Source organism: Daucus carota, chromosome 4, assembly GCF_001625215.2.
Source record: "Daucus carota subsp. sativus chromosome 4, DH1 v3.0, whole genome shotgun sequence".
NCBI lineage: Eukaryota > Viridiplantae > Streptophyta > Magnoliopsida > Apiales > Apiaceae > Daucus > Daucus carota.
Genome location: NC_030384.2, coordinates 42,723,595 through 42,736,299, shown reverse-complemented (window position 1 = coordinate 42,736,299; position 12,705 = coordinate 42,723,595). Strand labels below are relative to the sequence as shown.

At 38.8% G+C, this 12,705-nt stretch overlaps 1 protein-coding gene across 1 annotated transcript; it reads right to left on the bottom strand.

Annotated features, from left to right (window-relative positions):
- Nucleotides 1-7,657: 7,657 nt before the first annotated feature.
- LOC108217417 (VQ motif-containing protein 1) lies at nucleotides 7,658-7,978 on the bottom strand. Its single transcript, XM_017390249.1, has one exon. The coding sequence runs from the start codon at nucleotides 7,976-7,978 to the stop codon at nucleotides 7,658-7,660; it is 321 nt and encodes a 106-aa protein (XP_017245738.1).
- Nucleotides 7,979-12,705: the final 4,727 nt, after the last annotated feature.

Below are 12,705 nucleotides of genomic sequence, written 5' to 3'. Positions count from 1 at the left end.
GCGGACACGAATGCAGCAAAATCTGGGCCCGAAGAATTACGGACTAGTTTTGCTGAATTTAATTTTCCACTGGGCTTGGGCTCAATTAAATTGACAGAAATTAATTCCGATTTGATTTCGGATTAATTGTTTGGTTTTAAATTAATTCGATTTGATTTCGGATTTAATTTATAACCGTGTGAATTAATTAACGCGTCTTAATTAATTACAAAGCGTAGCGCACAAGTCTTGCATTACCTATATATATTCATTATAGTTTAGGGTTTGCACACACGAAAAATACACAGCCTCTCGCACCAAAACCCTAGCCGCGTCGGTGATAGTTTCAGTTCTTGTTCTTGTTCGTCGAAGGTGCTTACTGCATCGTTCAATCCGTTTTATCCTGGGAGGCGATCGTTCATCACATACGGTGAGGGCGAAATACGCTTTAAGGAGACAGTTACGCACTGGACTCGGATTCCGTTTTTGTATCCTTCGTTTTGCTTTGTCTCCTTACTGGTTTTGTTTTGTCACGCACACACAAACGCACGTATTGTATTATTGGTTTTTCCACAGATTGTATAACAATCTTAAAGCGTATTTGTATTCTGTTTTACATCTGTGGTTGATTTGATTTGGTTTGTTTGCGTGTTGATTCACAGTATAATGGAGAATGTTAACAATGCTATCCCCACGAGCGGTACGGCTGTTGATCCCAACGCACTGGTTAATCCAGATGGGGGTCAGACGCAGCAGTCGCAGGCTAACCCCAACGCACTGGTTAATCCAGATGGGGGTGTGCCATCTGGTTCTGGACCTACGCCTGCGGGCTCTGGTTCTGGACCTACACCTGCGGGCTTCGGCTTCGGGACTACGCCTCCGGGCTACGGTTCTGGGACTACGCCTCCGGGCTATGGTCCTGCGGGACAGATGACCTTTGGTCAGTTCAGTGTTCCACTTACACACTGTCCGGCAGGACATGTTCCTCAGCCGATTGGGACTGCTGTGCATACAGCGCCTGTTGCGCCTGTTGCGCCCTTTGCGCCAGCTGTGCCTCATGTGCCTACCTCTCACGCTGAAAGGCCGGAAAAGTTCAACGGAACGAACTTCAAACAGTGGCAGCAGAAGATGTTGTTCTACCTGACCACACTGAATTTGTCTCGCTATCTGAGAGAAGAGACACCTATGCTCACTGCTGAGAGCGATACGCAGGCGGTATTTGCCGTTGATGCATGGAAGCACTCCGACTATATCTGTCGGAACTATGTGCTTAATGGTTTGACTGGCCCGCTGTATGATGTGTACAGTTCGAAGGTCACATCTAAGGACTTATGGGAATCACTTGACCGTAAGTATAAAACCGAAGATGCCGGGGCCAAGAAGTGGATTGTTGGACGCTTTCTTGACTACAAGATGGTGGATTCCAAGACTGTTGACAGTCAGGTGCAAGAGTTGCAGCTGATTATTCATGAGATGCATGCCGAGCGGATGGGTCTCACGGAATCTTTCCAAGTTGCTGCTGTGATAGAGAAGCTGCCTCCTGGATGGAAAGATTTTCAAAACTACCTTAAGCATAAGCGAAAGGAGATGACTATGGAGGATCTGATTGTTAGACTTCGCATTGAAGAAAATAACAGGGGATCCGGAAAGAAGCCTATTGTTGGTGAAAAGGCAAATGTGGTGGAGCATGCACAAAGCTCCAAGTCCAAGAAGACCAGTTCCGGGAAAGGGGCTAAACTGGCACCCAAAGGAGGAGTTTCGAAGCCTTCGAAGTTCCAAGGGAAGTGCTTCAATTGTGATAAAGTTGGTCATAGGTCTGCTGACTGCAGGAAGCCTAAGAAGACAAACAAGAAGAAGGAAGCAAACATGGTTGATCATATCTCCAAGGAGATAGGTGATATAGACCTCTGTGCTACGGTCTCTGAGGTGAACCTGGTTGGATCTAATCCGCGAGAATGGTGGATTGATACAGGAGCATCTAGGCATATTTGCTCCGACAAGGCGACTTTCTCTAGCCTTGTAGCTTCTGATGCTGGTGAGAAGCTCTACATGGGAAACTCTGCGACTTCTACCATTGAAGGGGAAGGCACGGTGATTCTGAAGATGACCTCTGGGAAGAATCTGACTTTGAAGAATGTACTTTATGTGCCTGATATTCGCAAGAACCTTGTGTCCGGTTCTTTGTTGAGTAAACATGGCTTTCGCATTGTAATAGAGTCAGATAAAGTTGTTTTGTCTAAGAGTGGTATGTATGTAGGCAAGGGCTATGCTAGTGATGGGCTGTTTAAGCTCAATGCAATATCCGTTAAGGAAAATAATGAAATGAAGAATTCTTCTGCTTACTTGCTTGAGTCTCCTAATTTATGGCATGCTAGATTAGGACATGTGAATTATGACACTTTACGAAGATTAAGTGCAAAAGAATACATACCAAAATTAACTATCGATTCAAAACATAAGTGTGAAACTTGTGTTGAGGCAAAATTAACGAGATCATCTTTTAAACGTATGGAAAGAAACACCAAGGTGCTGGACCTAATACATAGCGATATATGTGATTTAAAATTCGCTCCAACAAGAGGAGGAAATAAGTATTTTATTACATTCATAGATGATTGTACAAAATACTGCTATGTATATTTGCTGAAAAGCAAAGATGAAGCTATAGATAAATTTAAAATCTATAAGGAAGAAGTCGAGAGACAACAAACTGAGAAAATCAAAAGGATTCGTAGCGATCGTGGAGGTGAATATGTTGAACCGTTTGGGGAATTCTGTTCACAACATGGTATAATCCATGAGGTCACTGCACCATACTCCCCTCAGTCAAATGGAGTGGCTGAGAGGAAGAATCGCACTCTCAAAGAGATGATGAATGCGATGTTGCTAAGCTCTGGACTTCCGCAATCGATGTGGGGGGAAGCCATCTTAAGCGCAAATAATATTTTAAATATTACGATGCGCAAGAATAAGGATGTGAGTCCTTATGAAATGTGGGAGAAAAAGAAACCGAGCTACAAACACCTGAAAGTGTGGGGGTGCCTTGCTAAGGTACTGATCCCTACACCTAAGAAGGTGAAGATTGGTCCGAAAACCGTGGATTGTATCTTCATCGGATATCCTCCGCGTAGTACAGCATATCGGTTTCTTGTGTATGATTCTAAGATTCCTGAGATTCAAAAGAATACGATCATGGAATCAAGAAATGCCTCATTCTTTGAGACTACGTTTCCTTGTAATCCAAGAAACGAGTACCCTACGACATCTAAACGAACTCATGAATCTGTAGATGATGAAAATGAGAATGATGAAAGTGATGATGAAAATGTGGGGGTTGTGAGGAGGAGCAAAAGACAACGAACGGAGAAATCTTTTGGGTCAGACTTCATGACCTATTTGCTCGAAGAAGGTGATCCGAAAACCTACAAGGAAGCAATCACCTCACCTGATGGACCTATGTGGAAAGAGGCCATCAAAAGCGAAATTGATTCTATATTACAGAATCACACTTGGGAATTAGTGGACCTGCCACCTGGTTGTAAAGCACTAGGCAGCAAATGGGTTTTCAAAAAGAAATTGAAACCTGACGGAACCATTGATAAGTATAAGGCCAGACTTGTAATCAAAGGATACAAGCAACATAAAGGCCTTGATTATTTTGATACGTATTCTCCTGTGACGAGAATCACGTCTATAAGGATGATGTTTGCAATCGCTGCGATGCGAAACTTAACAGTGCATCAGATGGATGTGAAAACAGCTTTTCTAAATGGGGATATAGATGAGGAAATCTATATGGAACAACCTGAAGGGTTTGCTGTCCCTGGGCAAGAAAGGAAAGTCTGTAAATTAGTGAAATCACTATATGGCTTGAAGCAAGCGCCTATGAAATGGCATGAGAAATTTGATGAGGTCGTGTTAGCACACAACTTCAAGATCAACGAATGTGATAGCTGTGCCTATTACAAGGATGACGAGAGCGGTTATGTCATGATGACATTGTATGTGGATGATCTACTTATTGCCGGAAGCAATGAAAAAGTGATCAAATCCACAAAGGACATGTTAAAATCAAGATTTGACATGAAAGACATGGGACTCGCAAATGTAATTCTAGGAATCCAAATTTCTAGAACATCAGAGGGTCTCGCACTAAGTCAACCTCATTACGTTGACAAGATCCTTGAGAGGTTTCTTAAGGATGATACTGAGAAAGCTAGGACACCTGTGGATATGACTTTACATCTATCCAAGAATAAAGGTGAGGGGGTCTCTCAGTTGGAGTACTCTAGGATAATTGGAAGTCTGATGTACTTAATGAGTTGTACAAGACCAGACATTGCGTACTCAATTAGCAAGTTGAGTAGGTTCACGAGTAATCCTGGAGATGATCACTGGAAAGCGATCATAAGGGTACTAAGGTACCTAAGGGGAACTCGAGACTATGGATTGCACTATGGCAGATACCCAGCAGTATTAGAAGGATATACTGACGCAAACTGGATATCTAGCAAGAAGGCACTAAAGTCTACGAGTGGCTACGTGTTTACACTAGCTGGAGCAGCAGTATCATGGAAATCCTCCAAGCAAACGGTTATAACTCACTCCACAATGGAAGCTGAGTTTGTGGCTTTAGATAAATGCGCTGAAGAGGCTGAATATCTACGCCAATTTCTGGAGGATATTCCAAGATGGCCGAGGCCTGTGACTGCAATAGGGATACACTGTGATAGTCAATCCGCTATTGGCAGAGCACAGAGCACAATGTATAATGGAAAGTCCCGTCATATACGACGACGACATAGTTCCATTAGACAACTAATCTCAACCGGAATTATCACTATTGACTATATACCGTCAAAGGATAATATTGCGGATCCGCTAACCAAAGGGTTACCAAGAGAAGTGGTTGAGAAATCATCGAGAGGAATGGGTCTTAAGCCTATAGCTTAACGGCATCATGGTGGACACCCAACCATTGCTGACTGGAGATCCCAAGAACTTGGTTCAATGGGACAACTAAATCATGATGACCTAATCACTGTGGGGGTAACCCCTGGCCTGTTCCTATGATGAAGAAACAGTGAGACCCGTAAGGTACGAGGTTAAGCCTTGAGCTTTTAATGATCTTTGGTGAATACATGGAGTGGTACACGCATGGAATTCAGTTGAGTAAACGCGGGTTACTCTATAAGATAAAGATCACCTATGTAGGAGAGAAGTGGGGCCGCTTCAAAGGAGAATTGCAAGGCACAATTCTTTAGAAACTCCCGCAGAACCAGGACGATGTTCCATGGCCAAAATGGACATACTCATGAGAACTGAACAAGTCAGAACGGATATAGTGATAAGTATATCATCGTTTACACAAACGGTCGAACAGTTCAAGGACAAGCACGTCCACTGTCTACCAGTAAAGTCGATGTGCTTAATCGAGCGAAGGTTCAAGGAGCATTCTCTACCTATCGTATGCTATATCTGATCGCAGAAACTATCACCAAAAGTCAAACCCCGTGTCTGTCTGTCTGGTGTGTGCTACTGAAAATCATCAATCTCACCCATGTGGGGGATTGTTGGAAATTTGTCATTTTGAGCACCAATTTGAGTGAGGCTCGGCTACGTGCTCGTGGCGGGTTATGCTTGGATTATGTTCTCCTCCGAGAGAGCTTTCCAATGCATGTTTATTCACTCAAAACGACTAAGGAATGGATGAGTTGTGATGATCCAAAGTTGCTTCCTTGGTAGTGGAAAAATGGAAAAGAGAACTAGTATCCCACGTAGAAAAGAATATGGGCCTTTAATGGGTTTATATAGTAGAACACTCTTGTAGTGTTTAACTTGTGTTAGTGTGTTATGCTCCACCACCTACGTGCGCGCAGGGGGGGGGTGCAAATTGTGGGATTTCGAGGCAAATCTCGTGGCTTCGCAAGCCTCGGGCTTTTCCGCGTGTGCGACCTGCGGACACGAATGCAGCAAAATCTGGGCCCGAAGAATTACGGACTAGTTTTGCTGAATTTAATTTTCCACTGGGCTTGGGCTCAATTAAATTGACAGAAATTAATTCCGATTTGATTTCGGATTAATTGTTTGGTTTTAAATTAATTCGATTTGATTTCGGATTTAATTTATAACCGTGTGAATTAATTAACGCGTCTTAATTAATTACAAAGCGTAGCGCACAAGTCTTGCATTACCTATATATATTCATTATAGTTTAGGGTTTGCACACACGAAAAATACACAGCCTCTCGCACCAAAACCCTAGCCGCGTCGGTGATAGTTTCAGTTCTTGTTCTTGTTCGTCGAAGGTGCTTACTGCATCGTTCAATCCGTTTTATCCTGGGAGGCGATCGTTCATCACATACGGTGAGGGCGAAATACGCTTTAAGGAGACAGTTACGCACTGGACTCGGATTCCGTTTTTGTATCCTTCGTTTTGCTTTGTCTCCTTACTGGTTTTGTTTTGTCACGCACACACAAACGCACGTATTGTATTATTGGTTTTTCCACAGATTGTATAACAGAAACATTGGTTTATGTTTAATGAGTTTGGCTAAGCACACAATTTCGTAAGTGTTTTGATTAGTTAGTTGTTTGCATAAAATTTGAATCTTAGTCTTTTTAAATGGTTAAATCATATATTTTTTTATCACTTTGGTTTTCATAACATTCTCGTTATTAATCTCATTTTCATATTTTTGTTCTCAGATCGGATTTAAATGTCCCTTACTGATAGTTAGAAGTTGCTAGTGAGATATGTGAGCCATTTTATCCTAAGGTTCTAATCTCAATAGAATCCCACATGGTAATGCCTTGAAATCAGCACATACACAAGTACGTATGTAGATGTGGTCACGGTGGCCAAACCGGAACAAGAAGGGTCAATCTGCACTCTTAACAGAGATTTTTTTAAAAAATTGTTTTTCAAATTCACGACATGTTTTTTTTTTTTTTTTAAATTTGGTTCTCTGGACTTGTGATTTCCATCATTGTGGCATTGCAAGACAATTATTAGAGTGGTGGGGGTATTGAAGATCTGCTTCGCGGGCCGGGGAAGCAGTGAAATGAGATTATGGTTCATACATGTTCTGTGTGGCAACACGGCAAGTGGTGTGGGCTGGCTCCAGGAGCCCACTCTGTACTCTGCATAAAGGGCCAAGACATCAGACACCAAAGATTACTTGTTTAGCCTGAATTTCTTAACATGTTCTCTGCTGTGATAATTGAGTCCATTTACAACATTTTTTCAATTCTGAATCCGTCGCCAAATAGAATATCTGAGATGAAATGTACACTCGTTTTTGCTCATGTAAAAAATAAAAACTTCTCATGAGTGAAATTACACCCGATAAAATTGTACACAATTTAAGACGTCCGGTTTCATCACAATTCGCAAGTTTGACTTGCTACCGTTTCGTGATAGCTTTGTATCACTAATTCAATTTATTTCGTGATAGATGAAATAGTTGTATATTTAGTTGCCAGTCCCATTTTTTATACTTATTTCTATTTAAAGTAAAATAAAATGAATAAATCTGAAATTTAGTGACTAAATCTAAGTAATTTTAAACTCTCTATAAAAAAGATCGTAGAAACATGAAGAAGTGTACTGAGCATTCTCCCGTGCGAGTTACTGAAAAAAGAATGAAAATTTTAAATATTTTTTTTTAATAAATGATTAAATGATACACAACTGAGAAAGCTCATTCCATGAAGGCAGCTCCTCCACGACTAGTCCATCCAAGTCGTTAATCGCAACTCCACTAGCACCTATTCCTTCTTCCCCACAGCCCGGAGCCACTTTCGATTGCGATGGTGGTGCGAATCTTCGACGTACCGCACGTTTCGGATGCGGCGGTGGCAAGTCGTGAGAATGTTTTCCAGTAAGGCTCTGAACAACGGACTTAAAGCTGGCCGGGTCAGTCTCAATGTATTGAGTGCTTACTATCACCACCCTCACAGGCTCCCTTCCGATATTTCTTCCTTCTGCTGCTGACATGACAAGTTACTTGCTTATGTGTTTGTGCAGCAACTGCAACAACGTGTGTTTCTCTGTCTGAATGACTAATGAGTGCTGGTTCATATGATATGAGCAGCGGCTGGGGACGGGAACTATATATGCATGAGGAAGTGATCAAAAGATGGACTTTGTATTAAAGGAATTTTAAAAAAATTAATGTGCATGGGGTAGCAAGTTTAGATTTTTTGGATGATTGGGTCAGTGTGTCCTAGAAACAGTATATGGATGCTTGGAAAATTTTACATCCAATTTAATTCAGAAAAGTGATATGATTTTATTTCATTTTTTATAATTAACACGTTCACATACTCGCAACTTGGTTTTTCAAGACTCAAATCTCTCATGCACCATCTTTACAAGAAAAGTGGAGAGAGGAGATTGATTTAATTTAAGATGATCAATGTATATGTGGACTTTGGTGTAAGGATAACAACGAGAATTAATTGTTTTAACTTTTCAGTAGCTAAACCTTAAAAAAAGGTTTAAGCAGTCGTGGATTGATAGCATCGTCTTCCCTTCCCTCCTCTTTCAAATAAATGATACTTTTGAATTAAAACTATCTGTATCATAAATTGTTTGGAATAATCATGAGAGATACTTTAAAATCTTGCAGCATCACTCTGACTACAACAAAACTGGCCAAAAGCCACCAATTAAAAGCCACTAAGTATAAAAGCAACCGCTAGCGGTTGCTTTTAAAGTCAATTCAAATTTTCAGAGACGGAAGCATAAAAGCGAACGGATTCGGTGACTTGATCGCTTTTGTTTGGTCGCTTTTACTGTTGGTCTTGATTCTCTTACTAATCCCAAAACAGATCATTCTTAATTTTTTTTAATATATGACTGGATCACTCCTAATTCTGTTAATACTGAATCTCATAATGACTTGGCTATATAAATTTGAAATTTGGAAGGTGGAGCTGAAGAAATATTCCAACATTTGTCACACCCGTATACTGGACTGCTAGTACATTCTGCAAACTACCTATTAACAACAATTTTCGGCGATTCAGACTTTAATTCGTATGTACGTATTGCATGGACGAGCTACACTAGCGTGTGATTCGTAATACTACATTTATTTATTGTGATGGTTCTCGCCAAGTCTCTTCCACTTTATTTGACTATTTACATGTTGTGATTATATGTTTACCTGATTAGAAAACGACTAATAGAAGACTTGCACCTTAGCAGCAGATACATAGAGCTAGAGAATGACATAGGCCGATTTAACAAGGCGTAGATGAGCTTACCAAGATTGACCTAATACTTACAGTAACTGTTTTACAAGGTCAGCTTCGGCAAAACATTCTCTGGAAGCTGACGTTTTCAACTCCGAAAAAATAGACTCATGTTTTCAACTACGTATAGAATCGGAAGGTTTTTTCTAATGTTTGAGTCGGGTTGTTTAAGCTACCAGCACCAGCAGTAGATTACGTGGAAATGTTTGAAATAATAAAATCAAAAACGAGAAAGAAATCAACTTCAGATATATGGTCCCCTTCAAAACTTCGAATGAGGAGCAGGGCAAAACACAGGATGTTTCGATTTTGTAGAAAGTGAAACCATTTGGCGTTTGCTTTAGGAAAGATTACAATAACATAAACAACAAAAAAAGGTACTCCCACCGTTTCAAATTAGATATTCATTTTAAAAAAATCACACAGTTTAAGAAAATTGGATATTCACAAATTAATTGAATTAAATGATCAAAATATGTGGAGTGAGATTAATCTAGAAAATATAAATAAGAGATATGTGGAGTAGAATTGACTATAGAAATATGATTTTGCATTGAAAGTTAAAATGGACAAATAATTTGAAACAAAATTTTTTCTTGAATGTGAACATGTAAATTGAAACGGAGGAAGTACCAAGACCAATTGATCACTGAAAATGTCTCCCCGTTCTTTCTATTTCCGGTGGTTGGACTACTTTGTATTTCATATCATTACAAAGAGCATCTTCGACCAATATTATATAAAATTTAATTTAATTTATACATCAAATCTCATATAGTAATCTCATCAAATCGAGAGTCTCTTCGACTCATCTATGCCAAGTTATACACAAAAGATTTTTCATGTAAACTGGTCATATTACTTGAAGAAAAAGAAAACTGTAAAGTCCGTAGTTTACTTCACTTGGCCCATCAGCGTTGGGCTTCAGAAATAATGCCTAGAAGGCTTGAAGTGACCAAACCGTGTTTCTTTTTTGTTGTGAACCAGCTCTTATAAATTAGGTATCCTTTTATATTAGTTTTCAAAGTTAGTTCTAGTTATTAGCAAAAAAATCAGTTGAAGTTCTAGTTCGTTTGTTTAGTTTGTTTTTTAGGGATCTATTACAAATATGGGAAGATATTAGCTAATTTATTTTTATATTCTACTTGTATTTAAAAATATTAAATACAAATATAATAATATTCTAACATACCAATTCTATTATAATAAGAAGTGCCGAATGTAATAAATCAAACAACAATATATATTCAAATTGTTGAATCTTTTGAATCGACTTGTAATGAATTGACTTAAAATTTCATAATTTTAGATACTTTAATTGTAAAATTATCTTTTATTCGCAACAACATAATTCTTTATTTTCCGTCGTCACCTTTTCGGTTGCTTTTCTCGATTAGCGACAAAAAATACTTGAGAATTCTTATAGGTGAATATTCTGAGCTATGAATTCTATTTAATTAAATAAAAAGAAATCTTAAAATGGTGTGTTTGCCAGCTTTTAAAAAAATGGCTAACAGAGAAAAAAAAAATACATTTTGAACAAAATATCCAAAAACACGTAATAGAAATACAATCAATTGCTTTTCTGACGAGTTTATCATCATCCACAAAAATCCTCGATGACATGAATTACATTATTTGTGTATACAGAACTGCCACCCTAAAGGAAAAGCGGGCAAAAAAAAAAATAAAAAATCAGAGACTCGTAGACGTAGTGACGTGTGAGGTCATTGCAGATGTAATAGATCGTGTACTTTAGTTTAAAAAAGCTTAACTAACTATCTCGATTTCTTATTTTCTTCGTCAGTTTCGTATGCGGAAGTTTCTCACCTAAAAAAAGAAGATGCATTCATTACCTAAACAGGTTTAATTATTTCAATTAAATAATCAGACAAGACGGTTAGGTAATTATAATCCAAATTCAAATCCTCCTGGAAGATTCCAGAAACATAGTTGTGGTGATCTTTTCCACCGAAAATATTACTCCAGCATATGTAGAAGACAAAGCCTATTTGTCGATTTATGTTTTACGCGTGCAAGTAACTGTCACTGGTAGGCGTTTACTTATGATCAACGACGCGCCGTCGAACACGTGTCACTACTTTTATTTATGAAACTAGTGAATCAATTGCATGTAATAACGAATAGGAGTACTAAACACGTTGTAATCAGGTAGGTGCGTGGTTGTGATTGTCGCCTACATTTACAATACGTGGCACGATTATGTACAAAAAACCTGGAATGCATAAAATGACAGTGTTAATAGAAATATATAGGTATGTATTTCTAACGAATTGATCTCGTTAGAAACGAATTTATGACCTAAGAACGGAAAAGATTAGTTCAATCTATTATGCTGTCGAAGAACGTAAGCAATTTCTTTAAGGTACGCATGCTTATAGAAAACTGTCCGGACGTCAAAAGTTTCCGTTTTAAGCATGGTTGAAGTATTTTATTTGAATAACTAGATGTGATTATTACCTAATTATTATCCAGGATAACATCTGAATTTATGACTTCAAGTTTCTTTAACAAATTAGTCAAATGAGGTTACGGGGAGGAATGAAATTCATTTTATTCATTTTGGAAGGTGACAAGGATTCCATAATTCTAAATTCTTTTAATTAATATAACGTAGTAGGTATGTAAAGTCTTCAGAGGTTTTTTCTTTAATAATCTCAATTTTCGCTTAATACAAATAAATTAACATGAAATATATAGTAGATAAACTTTTATAGGTCTAAATCAGTTATATATGTAAGTTGAGAATGAGGAATATTAATGATTTGCCACTTGGTTGTTTTTCTTCATGGACATCGATAATTAGAAGGAAAGCGTCCGAAGCCACTTGTTGCTTTATGAAAAATTTGTCTGCATTTATTTGCATTACGGAACTATTTGTCCCAGTTGCCATGTTATGTTATGCAACAAGCCTGGATGGTGCTGACTGCTGAGCCATTATACACACTGAGATTGATGGGATGATCGAAAAATGATGCCTAGGGCTACCTACACCTAGCTCCCTGGTTTTGTCTTGGTCCTTGCTCGTTTTTTCTGGAGATCGATTAGAACGGCATCCCTTATTGGATTCAGATATTTCCCATCGGTTTTGTGATTTTTTTCTTTCTTGAAAATATCACGATTTCATGCAATGCAACCAAAATATCATAATCACGTACAAGGCTCCAACTTGTTGCATGCATTATGTACACACATGATATATTTGTGTGTATATGAGTTAGGGCTGTAAATCGATACGGACTATCCGGTGTCTCGGCTCATATCCGGCTCGAAAATATGATACATGTCTCATATTCGTTTTGAAAACGATCCAGATCTGGCGGAAAAATTAAGCCCGTATAATATATGATCCCGGATACGAGCACATCTATACCCGCTCAGATTCGGGCTCATATAACTTTTCATAATATGATCCTACCCGAATATCCGAATATGATCCGCGGT

What these genes read in the sequence shown, in the direction of transcription:
- LOC108217417 (XM_017390249.1), bottom strand. Translation starts at nt 7,978, where the DNA reads ATGTCAGCAGCAGAAGGAAGAAATATCGGAAGGGAGCCTGTGAGGGTG.